This window comes from Citrus clementina, unplaced genomic scaffold (genome assembly GCF_000493195.1).
Source record: "Citrus clementina cultivar Clemenules unplaced genomic scaffold, Citrus_clementina_v1.0 scaffold_5, whole genome shotgun sequence".
Taxonomy (NCBI): domain Eukaryota; kingdom Viridiplantae; phylum Streptophyta; class Magnoliopsida; order Sapindales; family Rutaceae; genus Citrus; species Citrus x clementina.
The window spans coordinates 19,071,076-19,092,834 of record NW_006262201.1 but is presented as its reverse complement, the minus strand read 5'-3'; the positions used below and the strand labels follow the sequence as shown (position 1 = coordinate 19,092,834).

The 21,759-nt window shown below is 32.9% G+C and overlaps 1 protein-coding gene, 1 long non-coding RNA gene and 1 pseudogene across 2 annotated transcripts; all 3 read right to left on the bottom strand.

Annotated features, from left to right (window-relative positions):
- Positions 1-114: 114 nt before the first annotated feature.
- Positions 115-9,740, bottom strand: LOC112098006 (annotated as a pseudogene).
- LOC112098271 lies at positions 7,354-7,859 on the bottom strand. The gene is made up of 2 exons (XR_002905363.1): positions 7,769-7,859; positions 7,354-7,678 (listed from the first exon to the last, which is right to left on the bottom strand). It is a non-coding gene; the product is annotated as an uncharacterized LOC112098271 (long non-coding RNA).
- Positions 9,741-16,830: 7,090 nt separating the features above from the next.
- LOC18042313 (subtilisin-like protease SBT4.8) lies at positions 16,831-20,147 on the bottom strand. The gene is made up of 10 exons (XM_024183599.1): positions 20,046-20,147; positions 19,631-19,722; positions 19,453-19,544; positions 19,133-19,379; positions 18,533-19,037; positions 18,399-18,456; positions 18,037-18,241; positions 17,823-17,934; positions 17,520-17,733; positions 16,831-17,429 (listed from the first exon to the last, which is right to left on the bottom strand). Exons 1-10 carry the CDS (start codon positions 20,145-20,147, stop codon positions 16,831-16,833), a joined length of 2,226 nt encoding a protein of 741 aa, XP_024039367.1.
- Positions 20,148-21,759: the final 1,612 nt, after the last annotated feature.

Sequence of the window (21,759 nt, the reverse complement as noted above, 5' to 3'; positions counted from 1 at the left end):
CCAGCAGAATTTAAGGTCATCATAAATGGATTCATCTCTACTGTTCAAAGAATGTGCATGCCCTATTGAAATTGTTATAAGAGCAACTCCATCAGCACTAGCATATATCAGACTTTATGTGCGACAGTTCTTGCCAAAGGAAGACCACCTCTTGCAGTACCTTGCCCCAGTCCCTATAAAACTAACATCCTTTACTTCATTTCCTTCAGTTGTAGAGGAAGTATAGGTTCCATGATTCTTAATATCTCTAGTAGTATAATTTCCAGCTTCTGATGAAGGGTAATACCGAGATCCAATTATCTTACCGCAAAAAAAAAAAAAAAAAAATCATTCAATGTCAATAATCAAATCAGCCTTCTGTGGGGGAAAAGATATAGCAACAGGTCATACTAGCTGAAAATTAACAACCACTGAGATGATATTTTATAGTTTAATATATTGAGGAATCACATTAATTGTTGCAAGTGAAATTTTTGCCACTATTATAGCACTTTTCCACTTCTAAAATCAGGGCAAATCCCAGAGTCAATAAGGGTTATTATAATATCACGCTCAGCAGTGCAAGTTTTGATAAGTGGATCCATTGAAATGTACAAAATCCTAAGATCTCCTTTGTGAAGCTGAAGTGTATTCCCTGAAAAAAGAGAGAACTCCTTTCATTGCCTGCATATCATAGTTTGAAAATGCATGTTTCAGTTTTAAAAAATCTTCAAAATGTATCATATATTCAAGTGCCATCTAGTAGTAGTACTGTGAAGAACTTACCAGCCATATGTTGCATTGAAACTCCTTCCGTAGCTTGTAACCAATATAGTAAAAAGCGCATAAATTAGCTGGCATAAAACTGTTATAACTGAGGTTCTCGGTCTAAGGTTAGGAAACTACGTTAAATATTTGTAGGGAGAATTTTGCCGCCTTAGTAGTCTGTAAAATCACTAAGTGACCACATGACAAAATTCTTTTTTAGCTCATCACTTTTAGACACTAAATTAAAAATCTTACTTGAGTGCTGTCTTCGCAAGTACACCCCCACTCTCTGGAACAATCAGCATAAAAGAGAAAGTTCACTGCTCTTGTGAAGGCCAAGAACAACTCGCCATCAATATTGATGGGGTATCATATCATACTCTGTGGTGATTCAGAATTATTCAGAATGAACTCATCTTTAACAAGCTTCCATATTCATTTTCCTTAACATGGAATGCATCATGCTATTACAGCCAATCACCGGTTGGAATTAATTAGAAATCCCCAAATTTTTACATCATTACTGGATGCATGTAGTCAAGCTTTATAATAGAGAGATATCGGAATCAGGTGTAATAATATGTAAATTAAATACTGTTACATCTAAAGATACATTACTATTGAAATATGCAAGATTGGGACATAAAACATAATCTCGTCAAAATTTAATACACACAACGAAAATAAATTTATTGATTTAAATCGATATTAACTAATTGAATCAATAATTGTACATATTTTAAAGGCGTATTTTTTCCCAATACTAGTACAATATGTTGAATTTCAGTAGGGTCACTCTTGTGAATGTAGGGTACGTTTGAAATATTGGATTATATTATATTGTATTGTGTTATTTTAATACTGGTGTATTGTATTATGCTGTATTATATTAACACTGTATTATAGTAATGTTATATAATATTTAGTGCTATACTGTATCGTATTAATTTTTTGTGATTAATTTAAATTATATATTATATTATATTAGTATATTTAAATTGTATTAATATTTTATATTATTATTAATTTTTAGTTAATATTATTCAAATTTATTCAAATTTATTCAAATTTAAATATTTATTATTAGTTCTATTAAATTATAAATTTATTCCCGTAAAAAAATATAAATTTATTAATAGATTATAATGTAGAAATAAAAAATAAAAAATAATATAATATTATATCAAATTAAAAAGTTATATTTATTTATTATTATTATTATAAAGCAAAAGCAATTAATGCTGCCCCTTTAATCCATTCTCATGGTCTTCCAAATATATCATTAGTATTAATTTAATGCGAATAATATTTTAATACCCGTAATGCAATGCGTAAAAAATATTGGTACAACAATTGGACTTCTGACACTGTGATTGCCATCAGACCACATCAAGAAGCAGAAACAATTGCTCCATTTGGCAAACCTTTTCCAGTGACAGTAACACTGAAAGACTTCTTCTCATTCAAGGACCTAAAGGAGAGAGCTTCAGGCACAACTTTGATACTAAATATTTTCGAATTTTGCAAGATTTTTGCCTTGTAAATGGAGTTTGCAAGGCCAACGTTAGTAACAGTCCTTGGAAAGTTGATTGCGAAAGACTTTCCTAGGGAAACTTGAGCTGCCATTGAAGAGTAATTGAGATCTTTTGGTGTTGCTTTATCTGAGCCTTTAAGACAAGTGCTGATTTTTCCGGATATTTTGCCAATATTGCCCTCATCGTAACCAATGTTGCAGAGCATTATTATGTAATCTTGTTCGAAAGTTTCATATACAAGTCCTGGATTTACAGCTTCAACATGATTGATATGCCCAAACCAAATGCAAATTCAGCATCTTTATTTTTCGAAAACTTCATGGGCCATCAACAAAATTTGGTGATTTAAGAACGCTAACTTTCAAATTAAGTTATCCGACCATATTATGTTTTGATGATAGAAGATTAGGTTACCAGTAGTCATTATAGCTGATTGGATTGCAGAAGGAGACCAGTCGGGATGGAACGATTTGACATATGCAGCTACTCCAGCAGCATGAGGACAAGACACGAATGTTCCAGATAGTATAGTGAAATTACCTAGCCTCTTAAATAACGGATCGACATGAATTACACCAAAAGGAGAATATGCAGCCAGTATATATATCTACTCCGGGGGCGATTATATCCGGCAGAATTATGGTAAACAACCATCAAATCAGCATAAGCCATATAAATATTTCTATTATGAAGCAACACTATGTTTTAAAATAATATATACACCTTCAAGATATCTGGTGCAATTTCATTTGGCCCGCGTGAAGAAAAGCCAGGAACGACAGGAACATGAGAATCCTTAATTGCTTCAGTAGTTAATATTTCTGCTTCGCGCTTTCTGTAATCCAGTTGCAAATGTTGGATTATTTTTCTTGAATGAAATTAAAATTAATCAGTGTTAAAATGTTATTGCTCAAATTTGTTAAGCTTTAAAAGGCTGGCTATACCATAAAATATAGAAACCATTTGTTTGGGGGAATTGTGGAAGCAAATGTGGACCAATTGCTGGCAAAATGGAGTCAAACAATTGAAACCACTACAATTAAAACAGAGTGGTAGGACAGCTAGAGGAGGACTAGGAGGTAAGCTCTTTGCAAAGAGCGGCGATTTCGGAAAGACATGATATGAAAGCGCATAATTAGAACTTAGAATTTTGGTTATTAAATGCACACGTAAACAGTACATGCTATCATTTGTAAAATAAAAAATATCTCACCTTTGGTTAAATACAAGGAACTGATAGTGAGAAAGATTCCTGAATTAAGTTAATAAATAAGCGCCACGTCAGCTATCCTCTGAAGTGGTCTAAAAAGCAGTAAGATCACAAGATGGAGGTAATGCCACATGTATAAAGCAAGGGAGCAAAAGGGTGGTTAGTGGTTTGCTTACTTCCCAAGTTTAGGAGTATCACTATCTTGAGACTGCTAATCCAATTACGCAAATGTCCTCAAATGAGGGAGGGAAGCCACTAATTAAGTGCCATGTGTACAAAATTACCAAATGGCCCTAAGGCACACTCCACATAAGCATAAGGTTCGTTCTAACAGTAACAACTATCCATCATCTCACATTTTTGCTCATCTTCTTCTTCTTTCTCTGAACTTGTCCTCCATTGTTTAAGGCTTTGAGATCCCTTGCGACTTTAAACAGCCTTTTGTCTTTTATAGTCTGACTTGAGCGTCGGAGTGAGGTCACGACCTCCGGCGGCTCCAACCCTAACGCTAGCATCTAGCTTTGTTTTGCAGGAGTCGTTTGGTTCCAACTTGGTCCTCTTCATCAATAATCACCCAACACACTTAACCTCCTCCGTTTGGGTGAGAACACTTCAGACATAGTTAGGCAACCTCCAACATCAGTTCTCCTTTCCTTTATTTTTATTGTTTGGTTGGTCAGGTTAAAGTTCAGCACAAAATCACTACTTGCTGCAAGCGAAATTTATGCCACCTTTGCAAGCGCCTTTCTACTTCTTGGGAGCAGGGCCAAAGCCTTCATCTCTCCGATTCGGGACATATTCCACTGTCCGTGACGCCAACTATAATAGCACTCTCGATACCATATTTTCCAGTAATAGATTGATTAAAACCCATGAAATCCCAAGATCTTGTCGTATAGAGTTGGAGTGTTCTACCTGGAAAAACCGATACAACGTCTTCCATGCCTGCATGTCACAGTTACAAAAATGAAAGCCATAATTCAAATATATATATAAAGTACTGTGCAATTCTTACTGGCCAGCTTTTGCCTCTCATGATCAGTGAGCTTGGCTGCAAATCCACTGAAACTCCTTTTGTAACTTCTAACCAATACATTTTCTAGACGAAAAAGAAATTGAAATTAAATCAATTTTCGACAGAAAAATTAAGAAAGGCAGAAAATTTGAATAATTTTGAATTTCTCTCAAAAATTAAATATGACATACATATTACTATTATAAGCTATCAGAAAATTATGATAGGAAAAATTTAGTCATTAATAAATGCATTGATATAAGCGATAGATAAACTATTAGTAATGTACTTATTTTTATTATAATTATTTCCTGTCATCTTTTGTCTTTTTTTTTAGTAACATGTCGTGATTCCAATATGACACGTGGCGCAATTATCAGGAATCAAACCCTTCTCGGTGACTCGGTCTGATATTCTTGCATAAGTTGAGAATATTAAATGCCTGCTAAGTGAACCCCTAACAAAATTATTTCTTAGCTTATCATTTTTAAAAACTTAACTGAAAATCTTACATGAGCAGTGTCTCTACGAGTACACTCCCATGCTCTGAACAACAAGCATAAAAGAGAAAATTTACTACTTTTGTAGAGGCAAAGAAAAATACTTCAATATTGATGGTAGGGGTGTTCAAAATCCAATCCGATCCACTCAATCCGATCATTTGATTGGTGGATTGGATATGGATTTACTTCTTTAAATCCGCAGAAATCCGTGAATCTGCAAAATATATATATATATATATATATATAATTAAAAAATTATTATAAATTTAATTAAAAAAATTTATAAATGTGACATTACATAGTTACATAAGCACTATAACATATCTTAGCCATTACTCAATAATAATATAAAATGAAAAATAATTAAATAATCAAATATACAAATATAACTTGTAAAAATTGTAAAACAAAATAAAAGCAAAGTCACACGCACTAGCAAAAGCAAAGTAACATAACGTCAAGTCACTAACAATTTGCAAAGTCACCCAAAAGCAAATTAACATGACGCCAAGTCACCAACAATTTGCAAACAAAAAACCCTAAGCTCCCCCGCCGTCACACACACTAGCAACACTCAATACTGGTTGGATACACTCTCGACACGGATCGGCTGCGCGATTCTGGCGAGAGCAAGCCATCTTCTTTCCCAAGTCCATCGAGCCACTTCATATTCACTGGTTCCAGTTGAACAATTTCACTATCACAACCTTCAAGATCGCCACCCGTACGGCTTCTCCTGGTTCCCATTGTGGACTGCTCCGTAATCACCACTTTTCGACAGGCGCAACAGCCCTGATGAAGGATCAAATTGTGTTTGGTTTTCGAAACTTCGCAATTTAAATTAATTGTGGCTTTATTTGAACAGTTAATTTCGGTGTTATATTAACGTATTATTGTAACTTTATTTGAACAATTAAGCTTGGTGTGTTATATTTTGAAACTTTGAACGCATTATTGTAGTTTTATTTGAATAATTAGTTTCGATGTATTATATTTTGAAACTTTAAATGTATTATTTTAGCTTTATTTAAATAATTTATTTATTTAAATTTTATTCAATTTTAAATTTAATTGGTAGCAAAATTATTTTTATATTACATTTTTTTTATTTCATTAGTTGGAGAGAACTAAAAATTTTTAATTCAAAAACTAATGTGCAAAATTGTGGATTGGATATGGATTGAGTCAAATCCGCATCCGATCCGCAGATGTATGGATTGGATTTAGATTGAATTTTATCAATTTGTGGATTGAATTGGATTGAAAAATTATAATCCGCAAAATCATGAATCGGATATGGATTGATTTTTAATCCGTAAAATCCGATCCGTGAACACCCCTAATTGATGGGATATCAATATCATTAGGTAAGAGCAAAGGTATGGGCCAACATGGTCCTTGGCCCAGGTAGCCCAACTTTTTTTTTTGCCCTCTATGTTGGATATTAACATTTGTTGTTACTTATCAAATAAATTTAAGAAAGAAGTTTGGAATTAGTCTCTTCTTTTTAACTAAAATATAATGCGAATTATTTATTTAAAGTAGCTTAACACAATCAGTACCTCAACACAATCGTAATTTTAATCTGACAATAATCTAAATCTTTTTTTTTTTTAAATAAAAACGTTTATAATACCAATCCTGAACAAAATTTTAATTACATGCATGGCTGCTTGTCGTTTGGAGACATGTTAATCCCCACCCCTTACAACCACTTTGTCCACAATGTCAAAGTCTTTGAGAATCGCTAATGGTTTTCCCAAGAAGCGTCTTCGACTAATGCCCCCATGCTTTTAACCAGTATCGTGAAGAGATGTGAGCTGTAGCAAATGGGTTGGTCTCCCCTCTGGGGAAGTACATTGAAGAGTCGAGATGCAAGGATTGAAGTTCAGTAAGGATTGTTTGAAGGGTGGCGTCAACTTGGTCAAAGCTAGACTCGTGTCTAGCAAGTTAAAAGATATCCATCAGGTACCATTTAAACCCACAGCTGATGGGCTTTGTTAAAAGAAAAAAAAAACGAATAAATAAAAGCCACAATGAATTTGATAATTAAAATATTTTTACAGATGCAGCTTTTGGTAATGTCAAACCCGTACCAAATCCTACCCGTTAACATCCCTAACTACATTGCAAACAACAAAAGACATACTAAACAATAACGGGAACATTGCACGCGTTGTTTGAAATAAACTAGACTAATGTATAGCAAGGATTTCGTGAATCTCTTCGCGAAATTCAGCATTTGATTTGTTGCGTGTTGCCATGGATCATTTGACGGCTCGAATACCACTTGATATCTAATTCTAAGGATTTGATGCTACAGCAGTAGGGGAAAGAAAAGGATCACACAATGATATTTTTTATTAATTTCTTTTTTCAAGAAGACATGGTACACAAAAGTAAATAAAGAAAATCTCTTGTATATCTCAAGAGATTTTATAAGTTGAACTAAAACAAACAGAGACACTCATATAATTGACAGGTATTAATAACCCATCATTTTATTTAATTGAACATAATACAAAAGAGTAAGATAGCATTTAACCAGTGTGATCGAGATTTCTTCCATATTGAGGGACGACAATAAGATCCAGATTGTCATTCACGCTCTCATCATTAATAATGCTGTACATAGTTATTGGGTTACCCTCAGACCATTCGTTCTTACCTGAAAAAATCATAACAACAATTGTATTCATAAATACATATATTAAAATAAAAATTATAAGTGACATTCAGCTGAACATGGCCTAAGAACCTGGATAAGGAGTTTCCATATTCTTCAAATTAGAAAAGATATCTTCTAACTTCTGGTGAACCGTATTCAAAACTTCAGTTGCTTTTGCTTCTGGTTTTATAATATGCTAGCTCCAGATATATTTATATACACATTCACACAAGTAGAGGACGTGGGTGATTGAGGACGTGCATGCATTGTTTGTCAGCATGATAGTGCTTGTCGGCAATAATTTAGTTACAAGACAAACTAATTGCAATTATAAGGCTAATAATTGCAATACTAATAATAATAATTTTTAAAATAAAAATAATCACAGTTAATACTTGTCGGCAATAATTGAATTACAAGACAAACTAATAGCAATGATAGAGTCATAATTTTCTTCCAGAACATCAATTCTTTTGAAAAAGAGTTGAATCAGTGGCACTCCTATGAAATTCTTAACCCCTCTCATATTGCAATTACTTTAAAGAAAAAAAAATCTAATTATACACTCTATTTCTCTATCTAACTCTTTACATTCATGGAACTACATCAAAGTGTTTTATATTTTTTTTCTCACAAATACTTTTGCATTCTAAACTTTTTTTTTTTATGGCTTACAAGGAGGCTCAGATTCTAAACTTTTCTTTAATTTAGAAAAAAATAACATAATAGCCATTTGAGTCCACTTTTAATTCTATTTAGTTCATATATATGATTCTCTTTAGTTAAATTTATATGATTTAATAATTCAAAATTTTATAAAAAAAAATTGTAATTGGAGTTGTTTGGAAGAAACAGATTTTTTTTTTTTAATTTTCTTGAATCAGAAAGAAACTAAAAAAATGGAATAAGATATTTTGGAAAGTAAAATAGGTTTTGACAGAGAAGAGCTTGAAAATAAAATTACAGCGGTGCTAACAGTCCCAATCTTTGAAAAATATATATGGCCAGAACTGACAAAATGCTGATCAATTTAATTTTTGATAACGATGATAGTACTTGTCCATTTCTCCTTAGCTCTGTCACTTACCTTGATGCATACATTACTTGAAAGCTCCATCTTCCTCTAGCTTCCTTTTGTGAAATCGTACTAACGAATAACAGTAGCCTATTAACGAATTAAGATATAATCCAATATCTTTGAGTAGAAATTCGAATAATCTCATTTTGACTTTGAGCAAGCTTTTTAGTTTACTTCATTTCCAGAAGCTATAGAGGCCGCATGGGTTCCATGACCCTCGTAATCCCTAGCAATATTATCATACACAACAGGTGTTGGGTAATATCGAGCTCTAATTATTTTGCTGCAATACATCAATCAGTGTTAAAATGTTATAGCTCAAATTTGTTAAGCTTCAAAAGGCTGGCTATACCACATAGTATAGAAAAACATTACTTGTTGCAAGGGAAATTTATGCCACCTTTGCAAGCGCCTTTCCACTTCTTGGGAACAGGACCAAAGCCTTTATCGCTGAAACTCTTGCTTTCAGGCCAGATTCCAGTGTCTGTGATGCCTACTATAATATCACTCTCGACACTACGTTTTCTAGTAATCGATTGATTAAAACCCATGAAATCCCAAGATCTTGTCGTATGGAGTTGGAGTGTTCTACTAGGAAAAACCGATACAACTTCTTCCATGCCTGCATGTCACAGTTACAAAAATAAAAGCCATAATTCAAATATATATATATATAAATATAAAGAAAAGTACTGTGCAATACTTACTGGCCAGCTTTTCTCTCTCATGATCAGTGAGATTGGCTGCAAATCCACTGAAACTCCTTTGGTAACTTCTAACCAATACATTTTCTACTGAGCTGCTCTCACATATTGAGATAGAGAGAAGAGAGTTTAGAAGAGAATTTAAGCAAATAATTCGACTTAACTTTACGAAATACCACCTGCCCTCAACAACTTCTTGCAAAATACTCTGATGCTGTGATGATGTTTCATATTCCCCTCTAGAGAGTGACCCCAAGTAGACAATATAGACTTGCATCATTTATAATTGTTTTTAAGACGAAAAAGAGAATGGCAAGTATATATAGTTTGTAGATTTAAAATTATTCGCAGCTGTGGACGTCTGCACTCGCGCGATTGCACGCCTTTACACCATTGTAAAGGTCATATTAGCACTTTATAAAGTGCGATTCCCGCACAAAAGAATATTTTGGAGGAAAATGTATATATGTTCATTAATCATCAAGAAATTCAGAGCAACTAAGGCTGAAGAACGAAGATCCATACTTGCCTTTCTATCGTCATGAGTAGTAGTGGCACCACCCAATATGGTCATTTGGAGGAAAAGAATGAAGGACAAGAAACTGATTAGAAAGAGTCCATTCTTAGCCATTTCTCTATTCTTCTTGTTTAATTAAGTGAAACTCACTCTATTTATCTTGTGAATTGTGACATAGGGGACTGGACATGTGTAGAAAGCTTACCTTGAAATTCCAGTTGTCACTTGTTCGAATCAGCAATTTCTGTACCATTATAGGATGATGTTACATAAGTTTTAGATAAATAAAGATAGGTTTAATACTGTGTAATTACAAACTAATTAAATATTTTGCCTGTGTATTGCAAATAAGGCAGCACACATACAAGATTTTGTACCAATGCAATGAACTGTGATATTTTGAAACAAATGCTGAAGTTTTCAAAATGCATTACCAGGTGTAATTTCCATGTCAAGGAAAATGGATTTCCTTGTAAATTTCTATGTCTATACCATTATTGGATGAACTAAGATAAGTTTTCTAATAAAGATTAATAGGAATCTGGTGTAATTAGAAACTAATTAAAATTTTCACCTGTCCATTGCAAATAAGGAAGCACACGTACAAGATTTTGTACCAATGCAATAAACTTTGATATAAAATACTAGAGTTTCCATTCAAATTGCATGCGCTTATGTAAAATGCATTATGAGTTGTTCAGTTTAGTTTCAAAAGTCTTAATGCTAATTAAATTTACTGCAATTTTTTTTAAGACATTGTTGCAAAATGAATTGAGATGTTCTGCATGCTGGAGAGCATTTTTAAGTAGCCTTCTTTCGAAGCATCATATGGAGGTCCCGGATTTATAGCTTTAACGGGATTGATATACAAATTCAGCTTCTGGTTGCTCGTGAAAAAAAAAATGGCAACGAAAAAAAAGATGTCTCTTTTTTTTTTTTTTTTTTCCTTGTTACTTCATTAGACTTCATACAATGAAACAACAGCAAAAACATTTAGATAGATTCAAGTTGTCATGATTGATCCTGCAGCACCCGCTTTATATGAACCTCAAAATCTTGGTGTGTCGTATCCATGGCATAATGTTTCTGTTTATTAAGCTACTGACTACATTGAGACGGAGAATAGAATAGTCCCTGCAATGCAAAAAGTTTCAGACCTTTCATTATTTCAGATTTTCAAACAACTCAGGAGCCGAATTGATTCATTAATTGGAACCTATTTGCTAGGAAATATGTCTTCATTTTTCAATGAAGATTTGTATCCTAATTGTTAAGAAATTTTCTATGATATTTTGTTATTTTGGAGGAATCTTATTTAAAGAATAAGTAATTTTCTCTTAAGACTTAGTTTATCTAAAAAGGAATTCAATTTATATAAGAAAATGAATAATTCTCCAACAAGAAACAATATATATGGAGATCAGGTTCACTTGGTACCAAAGAGTTCAGTTTCTCTTTATGCAAACAATTTCTAGTGTGAGAGAAACAATAAGTCAATTGACATATTGGGTGTTACTGAAATTTCAGGTGGAAGGAAAATAATAAAATGGTTGCAATAATTTTTCTTAAAATGGTTTTCCTCCTATCAGCCTTGGCGGCTGTAGTTTTCTCCGATATTGGAGTGTAACACTCCAAATTCACCCAAGAATCTCAAGAGCAATTTGAAATGAAACTGACATGAATCTTATTGTTATTTCTAAAAGAAAATTAATAGTAACCATAGTTGAAAAATAGTCTCTAAAATAATAAATATAACAATAATTCTCCAATCCAAAATTTAGCTCTAAACAATAACCTAAATAGCAAAATTTATTTATCTAAAAAAAAAAGCCAAGCTTTTTCAGCTAGCAAATCATTTTCTCTAGACCAAAAGCCCACATCTCTAAAATCAATCTGTGAAATATTAAAGATGAGGGGTGAGTCGTTAACTCGGTAAGCAAACTCATGCATAAAGTTACTAATAATAATAAAATATATAATAATCATTATGATGTACCATAGATAAGAAAACAATAATAATTTCATAATCTAATACATATACATGATAAAATATAATGAGCTAAGTCATAACACAATAATCATTTGCAATAAATAATCATTTAAGAATTAGTTTATCAATAAAAAATTTTATTTGTTCAATTAGCTCATGCCACATAGTGTCATCTGTATTCCCGGTGACCTAGCCAATAGTTCATTTAGGGTGTTTTATCCTGTAACAATCGTCAGTAGGTGCACACAAAATAATTAGATGTTCACTTGTATAAGTAACAGTAACTACGAACTATGAGCCAAAACCTTAACTATAGTTTTCGGTCTTTCAATTTCAATCTTTCAGCAACAAAAAGCTCTTATAAGACACTGAATTGACCAAGCTTTATATATATATATATATATAAGAAAACCATTTATTGAAAAACAGGTATTTTAACGTTATTTGTAAAAAATTTAAGAAAACATTTTAAATAACTTCAAAATCTTAAATTGCCAATCCATTTGGACAACATTATTTTATTAATAAATATTTACATATATACTTATAATTAACATTATGCATGAATTTACTTACCTTGATCCAAAGCAATTGACAATAACTCCAATCACACGAGCTCACTCTTGGCCTATAACTATCAAGACAAGATTCTTATCAATATCTTATTCAATTCTAACTTATGATAGGAAACCCCCCCAAAAAAAAAAGTTCTTAAACCATGAACTGCTACTTAAACACATCAATTCACTAAACCATTGTACAAGAGCTAATTTCTAACAAGCTATAACTATGTCAACAAAAATTCACAAATATTGCAAAAAACTACTTGAACATGTTAGCATTCAATATAAAAGTTAATAAGATTAATTAGAGTTCTTATACATCTCTAAAAACTGATTTTCTACAAAAACATCAAAACTATCAAGTGACGATATAAATAGAGGATTGCTAATTAAAAAATTCATAACTTTAGTTATACATATTCAAAAATAGTGATTCAAGTTTTGACAATCAAAGAGACAATAAAGAATCAGAATTAAAATTTATAAGGCATTTACTAATGAAAAAGTAACCCAAACTCGCCTCAATATCAGCCCTCGCAAATTCTATAAAACAGTTTCCAAGATTGTGGCAGCCCAACTCTATGATTTTTAATGATTTTTATAAAAATCCAAAAATTACGAACTTAAATATAAAGCAACTATACATATGCACGTACTACAATAAAAATTCCCAGAATTTTTAGAGGTTGTTTGGGTTTTAGAATTAATTATACAAGTGAGAATTACTGTTAAAAATCAGAATTTTCCAGCACCAGTGTTCCAAATTTGAAAAATTGAAACAATTAATATACAATGAACTTTTAAAAGATAACCATATGCTAAAAAGATAAATATGTCTAGTTCAATTAACTATAGTTTTATACATGAAACTAAATGAAAACAGTAGTCGCATAATATCGAATCTATACTGTTTACAGTTTTTTGGATAACAATAGCACTACTTTCGCTCAATAACAACATAAATCAATACATGATCATGCTTTCATAATTCTATCAATATAACACATAAAAAATCATTCAGTTAATCACATAAAATCACAAATAAAACTAGAAGTTTAAAGGATTATAAATTTTACCTACCTTCAAAACAAATTCAAAACTCAAGATCTTCTTTACTGGAAAACAAGAACACAATCAAAATCTTCCCCTCTTCTTATTAGAAAACGTGAGTTTTATTCTTGTGTTTGCTGCTATATATGCCAAGCCTTTTAATATTCTTACCCATTAGGGATTTTATTTCCTTTTTTAATAAGGTATTTAATAAATTCAGAAAAAAATTAAGTCATTTTAAAATTTAAAACACACATCATTAACATAGAATACTATAGTCTATAATATATATATATATATATCAAATAAAGTATTAATAATAAGAATAATACAAAATACAAGTGTTACATGGAGTTTTGCACGTAAATTTTTGTGTTATGTTATTTGAGTTTATAAGTGAGACATGTTACTCCATCCAATAGACTACTTTTTTGGGTTGAATACCCAAAAATCCTAGAGTAAGCCTCTACAACTACTCGACGTCAAACCTAGAGCAATTACTTGGAACACTATGTGAAAGGGCTAGAGGATACTTTTTTCCCTTCCACAATGAAGTATTAATTGAATAACCCTATTTCACAAAACTGATATTAATTGAGTATATTTCATAAAACCCATAATTAGTGAGCATTGTAATTTCATTGTGTATAAATGTTAATAAAAGAGTCTGTGGACCAAGGCCAACTCTAAAGTATTAGGGGCCTTAGGTGATAATTTTTTATGAGGTCTTCTTATATTAAGTAATTTCAACACTCAAAGTACCATAAAAGAGCTCAAAATTCAATTAATTTTAACTATATCTTAAATATCAACAATCAACAAGATAATAAGAAATTTCAAAAAACAAAAGTAGTCAGAAGATATCCTTTTTTATTTCCTTTAGAACTATTATTTTAAGAAACTATTTTTTGTTTTTACTTCAAAAGTAAGCCAATAAATATAATAATTTTCGTTATAGAGAAGAGCACAAGAAATTTCATAATGTTAAATAATTAAGTTTTTTTTAAGAATCATATAGATAAAGAATTTAGTATTTTTCTTGAAAAATATTAATGAATTAGCGGTTAGACAAAATTATTAATTATGCTTTCAATATTAAGTTTATCAAATATAGAATTTGCATAAAATTTCTTAATTGTAACATAGTTATTAATTAAAGATTGAACTTAAAAATAGACTTTCAAACTATAAGTAACTTAAAAATCTATTAATTTGAGTATATGAAGGAAATTAAAAACAAAGGGTCTTCTTAATATATGAAGTCTAGGTGTCACAATAGAGCCTTCCTAACAAATGAAGCTTAAGTGACTACCTAATTCACCTATTCTTAAAGTCGCCTCTGCCATGGACAATGTTACATACAATTGATATGTGCCACAATTCTTGCCAAAGGAAGACCACCTCTTACAGTATCTTGCCCTAGGCTCCATTTGGTATAGTTTTTCAAATAAAGCTTATTTAAGTAGAGCTTTTAGCCAAAAAACTTTAGTTGTTTGGTTGTCAATAAGAGTTTTTATTAAAAAAATATAAAAAATTATTTTAACAGGCAAACTTTTTAAAGTTATATTATGAAAATAATAAAATAAGATTGTTAAATAAGTAGAGAATATTTTAGATATTTAAACATTTAAAAATAATTTTTCAACCTCTACTCTTAAAAGCCCAAAATTTGATCTTTTGGTAGTAGAGGCAAAATAACTTATTTAAACTTCAAAAGCTCTATTAGAAAAACAATCATTCAAAAGCTCTATTAGAAAAACAATCAAACAAGAGCAAAAAATTATGACAAGAGAGTTTATGGGATCAAATAAGCACTTATAGTCATTAAATAAGTCATACCAAACAAGCATCTAGTCTGGAAAAAACAGACATCCTTTACTTTGTTCCCTGCAGCTGTAGAGGAATCTGGGTTCCATGGTCCCCAATATCTCTATCAGTATAATTTCCAGCTTCTGATGAAGGGTAACACCGAGCTGCAATTATCTAACTGTTGGGGAAAAAAAAAAAAGATCAGTCGATATCAATAATAAAGTCAGCCTTCTGTCGGGCAAAAGACATAGTAACAGGTCATACCAGCTGAAAAATCACAACTATTGAGATTATCTTTTATATGTTTAGTATATTGATGGTATCACGTTGCTTGTTGCGAGAGAAATTTTTGCTACAGTTACGAGCACCTTTCCACTTCTGATTCAGGGTAAATCCCAAAGTCAATAAGGGCTACTGTAATATCACTCCCTGCACTGCAGTTTTTGATAAGTGGATCCATTGAAACGCACAAAATCCCAAGATCTTGTTGTGTGAAGCTGGAACGCTTTCCTTGGAAAAATAGATACAACTCCGTTCATGCCTGTATATATAGTTTGAAAATGCAAGTTTCAATTTTTAAAAATCTTCAAAATGTATCATTTGTTCAAGTGACGTCTAGTAGTAGTACTCTGAAGAACTCACTAGCCATATTTTGCATTGAGACTCCTATAACTTGTAACCAATGTATATTTTACAGACCTACGACGACACTAAACTAAAAATCTTACTTGGCGGTGTCTTCGCAAGTACACTCCCAAGCTCTGGAATAATGAGCATAAAAGAGAAAGTTCACTATTTTTGTGAAGGCCAAGAAAAACTCACCTTCAATATTGATGGGGTATCATATTATAATCTTTGGTGAATCAGAATAATCCAGAATGAACTCATGTTCAATAAGCTTCCATATTTATTTCCCTTGACATAGAATGCATCTTGCTATTAAAGCCAATCGCTGGTTGGAACTAATCAGTAATCGCCAATTTTTATATCTTTATTGGATTCATGTAGTGAAGTTTCATAATAGAGAGATTAATCGGAATCGGGTCTAATAATATGTAAATTAGATACTGCTACATCTACGGATACATTATAATTGAAATATGCAAGATTGGGATATTACTGCTAAATTTAATACCCACAGAATGAAAATAAATTTATTAATTAAATGGATATTAACTATTTGAATCAATAATTGTACATATTTTTATGGCATATTTTTTCCAATACTTTATTGGATTCATGTAGTGAAGTTTCATAATAGAGAGATTAATCGGAATCGGGTCTAATAATATGTAAATTAGATACTGCTACATCTACGGATACATTATAATTGAAATATGCAAGATTGGGATATTACTTCTAAATTTAATACCCACTGAACGAAAATAAATTTATTAATTAAATGGATATTAACTATTTTAATCAATAATTGTACATATTTTTATGGCATATTTTTTCCAATACTAGTTGTCCAATCACGTTGAATTTCAGTTTGGTCACTCTTGTGACTCTGTGAGTGTACAACAATTGGACTTCTGACACGGTGATTGCCATCAGACCACATCAAGGAAGTAGAAACAATTGCTCCATTTGGCAAACCTTTTCCGGTGACAGTAACACTGAAAGACTTCTTCTCATTCAAGGACTTAAAGGAGAGAGATTCAGGCACAACTCTGATACTGACTATTTTTGAATTTTGCAAGATTTTTGCCTTGTAAGTGGAGTTTGCAAGGCCCACGTTAGTAACTGTCCTTGGAAAGTTGATCGTGAAAGACTTTCCAGGCGAAACTTGAGCTCCCATTGAAGGGTAATTGAGATCTTTTGGTGTTGCTTTATCTGAGCCTTTAGGACAAGTGCTGATATTTCCCGAAATTTTGCCAATATTGCGCTCATCATATCCCATGCTGCAGAGCATTATTATGTAATCTTGTTCGAAAGTTTCATACACAAGTCCTGGATTTACGGCTTCTACGGGATTGATATGGCCCGAACCAAATGCAAATTCAGCATCTTGATTTTTGGAAGAATTCATGGGCCACGCTACAGGCAGAGAAAAAAAATTGGTGATTTAGGAATGATAACTTGCAATTAAGTTACCCGAACATTTGTATTTTAATGACAGAACTTTACCAGTAGTCATTATAGCTGATTTGATGGCAGAAGGAGACCAGTCGGGGTGGAACGATTTAACGTATGCAGCTACTCCAGCAGCATGAGGACAAGACATGGATGTTCCAGATACTACGTTGAATTTAGCTTGCCTCTTATCTTCTGGGTCGTCAGAAACTGCACCAAGAGGTGAAAATGCAGCCAATATATCTACTCCAGGTGCACTTATATCTGGCTGAATAATGTTAAACAACCATCAAATCAAGATAATTCATATATATATATTTCTGTCTGAGACAACAAGTTTTAAAACAATATATATACCTTCAAGATGTCTGGTACAATTTCATTTGGTCCGCGTGAAGAAAAGTCTGCGACAACAGGAGCTTCGGAATCCTTAACTGCTTCAGTACTCAATATATTTGCTTCGGGCTTTCTGTAACCCAGATGCAAAGATTGGATTAGTTTTCTAGAATAAAGTTAAAAATAAAAGAAATGTCCAAACTTAATGTGGTTAATATATAATTATATCTATTACTTTGTAGATTTCAAGTAGGAGTAGATGCTGTTGAAGTTGTCCTCGTTTAGAGCCACTGCCGGCAATGAAACAACAGAGGAAACTTTGTTGAATTCGACATCATTTAACGAGACGGATCCTTCAGCACCAGCTTTGTGAACCTCATTAAACCCGTCAAAGGATTGACATATCACAATCTTTCCCTTTGCTAACCTACTATCAATACAACCTTGGCCATCGGTACACAACCTGCAATGCAAGACGAATTCTAAATTTCTGTTTGTTTGTTTTATGAGGAATTATGAGGAGTTGAAACGAATCATTGAAGAGTTAGTAAGCCTACTGAGGGTCGAAATCACTTTTGCATGGTCTTGAAACATCCATCCCATCTACCAGGGGAAACGTTTTCCCTTTCATAGAGAAAGAATTAATCGAGTAACCCTGTTGGTGTACACAGATTGTCAGAATGCTTGCTTATAGAGTATTTGCAAATACAAAATTATGTGATTCATATTACCACTAATGTCTGTCCGCTCCCAAGGACAACTTTATCGACAAATAGGCGATCTGTGTTGCTGGCTGCTACAGACATCAACCACGGAGCTAGACTAACTGTGGAGCCTACGAAAGGACCACTATTGCCCGCTGAATGTAAGGTCAGTACTCCTTTTGCCATAGCGTGAAAAGAACCAATTGCAATGACATCCTGGGTAAAGTTTAGGGTATTTTGTCCTCCTAATGATATTGTTATAATGTCAACCCCATCAGCAATAGCATCGTCAAATGCACCCAATATGGCTGTTTCTGCACACCCTAATTCAGGAGAACAGACTTTATAAGCGGCAATTCTTGCAGAGGGAACTCCCCCTCTGGCAGTGCCTTGTCCCACGCCAAAAAAACTAGCATCCTTAACTTCATTTCCACAAGCTGTAGAGGCCGTATGGGTTCCATGACCCTGTATATCCCTAGCAGTATTACCAGATATATCATCTGTTGTGTAATATCGAGCTCCAATTATTTTGCTGCAATATCATCAATAAATGTTAGAATGTTTTTGCTAAAATTTCTTAAGCCTCAGAAAAGGCTGGGTACACCACTAAATAGAGAAATACATTACTTGTTGCAAGTGAAATTTCTGCCACCTTTGCAAGCACCTTTCCACTTCTTTGGGGCAGGACCAAAACCTTCATCGCTGAAACTCTCCGATTCAGGCCAAATTCCACTGTCTATGACGCCTACTATGATATCACTCTCTACTCTACGTTTTCTAGTAATAGATTGATTTAAGCCCATGAAATCCCAAGATCTTGTGGTGTGGAGTTGGAGAGTTCTGCTTGGAAAAACAGACACAACTCCTTCCATGCCTGCATATCACAGTTACAAAATAAAGCCATAATTCATATATATATGTCTATCTATACATAGTGCAATACTTACTGGCCAGCTTTTGTCTCTCATGATCAGTGAGCTTGGCAGCAAATCCATTGAAACTCCTTTTGTAACTTCTAACCAATACATTTTCTACTGAGCTGCACTCACATATTGAGAACGAGAGAGAGAGAGAGTTTAGAAGAGAATTTACGCAAATATTAGACTTAACTTTTAGGAATACTACCTGTCCCCAATAACTTCTTGCAAAATACTCTGATGCTGTGATGATGTTTCATATTCTCCTCTGGAAAGTGACCCCAAGTAGACAATATGGACCTACATCACTTGATACTTATTTTCAGATAAACCCAAAAAAACCCAAAAAAAAAAAAAAGCAGAAGAAGAAGAAATAGAAGAAGCAAGAGTATAGTCTATTACACGCCTTTCCAAAAGGTATAAAGTGTGGATATATGCACTAGAGAATGACTTGTTAGATTTAAATATCCAAACTGGCCATTGTCATTAGTTATCAATTAATATATAGGCATCATTAACCACCAGAAAATCAGGAAGAATGCCGTTCATATAAGTATATATGATTCATTGACCATGAGGAAATTCAAAACAACTAATGCTGAAAAACAAATATCCATACTTGCCTTTCTATCATCCTGAGAAGTAATGGCACCACCCAATATGCTCATTGGGAGGAAAAGAATGAAGGACAAGAAATTGAAGAGAAGGAATCCATTCTTAGCCATTGTTAGGTGCTTCATGTTTATTTAGGTGAAGGTGATACACACTATTTATTTTGTGAACTGTGACTTAAGAGAATTGACACGTTTGATAAGCTTCCATATTCATTTTCCTTGATATGGCAAACATCTAGCAATTACAGCTAATCACTTGTTGGAATCACTAATTTCTATATCATTATTGGATGAGCTTAGGAAGGTTTTCTAATGGATATTAATCAGGATCAGGCGTAATAATGTGTATTTAGAAACTAATTAAATTTTGCACCCATTTATTGCAAATAAGGAAGCCACATATGAGATTTTGTACCAATGCAATGAATTGAGACATTCTGAATTATATGCTAGATTTTTCTTTCTGATTGCATGCACTTATGGAAAAAGCATTGTCAGTTGTTCTAATTATTCCACTCCTTGTAAATATCCGAAAGTCGTAATGCTAATTTTTACTTACTTCAAAGGGTTTTTTTATATGTCAGGCAGTGTTGCAACATGAACCGAGAAGTTAAGGTTAATTAATCAATAACAAATTCTAATTTTTGTTTCTAGACAAAATCATATGAATGCTGCAGAGCAATTTTAGGTAGTCTTCTTTGGAAGCATCATATATGAGTCCCAGATTTACAGCTTGACAGGATTGATATGTAAAACCAGCTTCTGGCTGCTTATCATGCAGGTAAATCAGGACATGAAAACTTATAATGACAAAAGATTATCAGTACTCATTATAGCAGATTTGATGGCAAAAAGAGAGCAATCCAGGTGGAATGATTTAACATATGCAGCTACACCAGCAGGATGATATTTAGCACGTCTCTTATCTACTATATATGCTGTCCGTAAGGGAAGCAATTGATGTATTTGCAGCCAAGATATCTACTCCAGGGCAGCTATGCCTTGCTGGAGGACATTTGAGAATCAAGTCAGAAAATTAAATAGGATAAAAAAGAAAAAAGTACGTTATACCATGGATGAGAGAACTTCGGATTTTGGACATCATTCACATTCATAATATCTGATGCGTATATATTTTGCCCACGTGATGAAAAGTCAACGGCAACGGGAAAATTTATGTTTGAAGGTCTCTGATGAACCTCGAAATCTTGGTCGATAGTATTACATAGCATAATCTTTCTATCTACTAAGCTACTATTAAGACAGAGAATAGAACAATCCCTGCAATGCGAAGGCTCAGACCTTTCATTGTTTTACATTTTTAAACAAGTTAGGAGCTAAAATGACTCACAGAACCGATAATTAGTGAGCATTGTAATTTCATTGTGTATAAATGCTAATAAAAGAGTCCATGATACCTACCACTATTGTCTTTTCATTCCCTAACAACCTTGTATCTTAAAGACTTACAAGTGATGATATGTGGTGTTGGCTTCAACATGCTTCATCCATGGAGACACACTAGCAATTGATCAGTTCTGGGACCCCTATTGCCAGCAGAATTTGAGGTCAGTATACCATTCTTCATCGCATGAAATGAACCAATAGAAATGGATTCATCGCTAAAGTTCAAAGCATGTGCATGCCCTATTGAAATTGTTATAAGGTCTACTCCAACTGTAGTGGCATCATGCATCATCAAAAGCATCTCAGAGATTTGCTT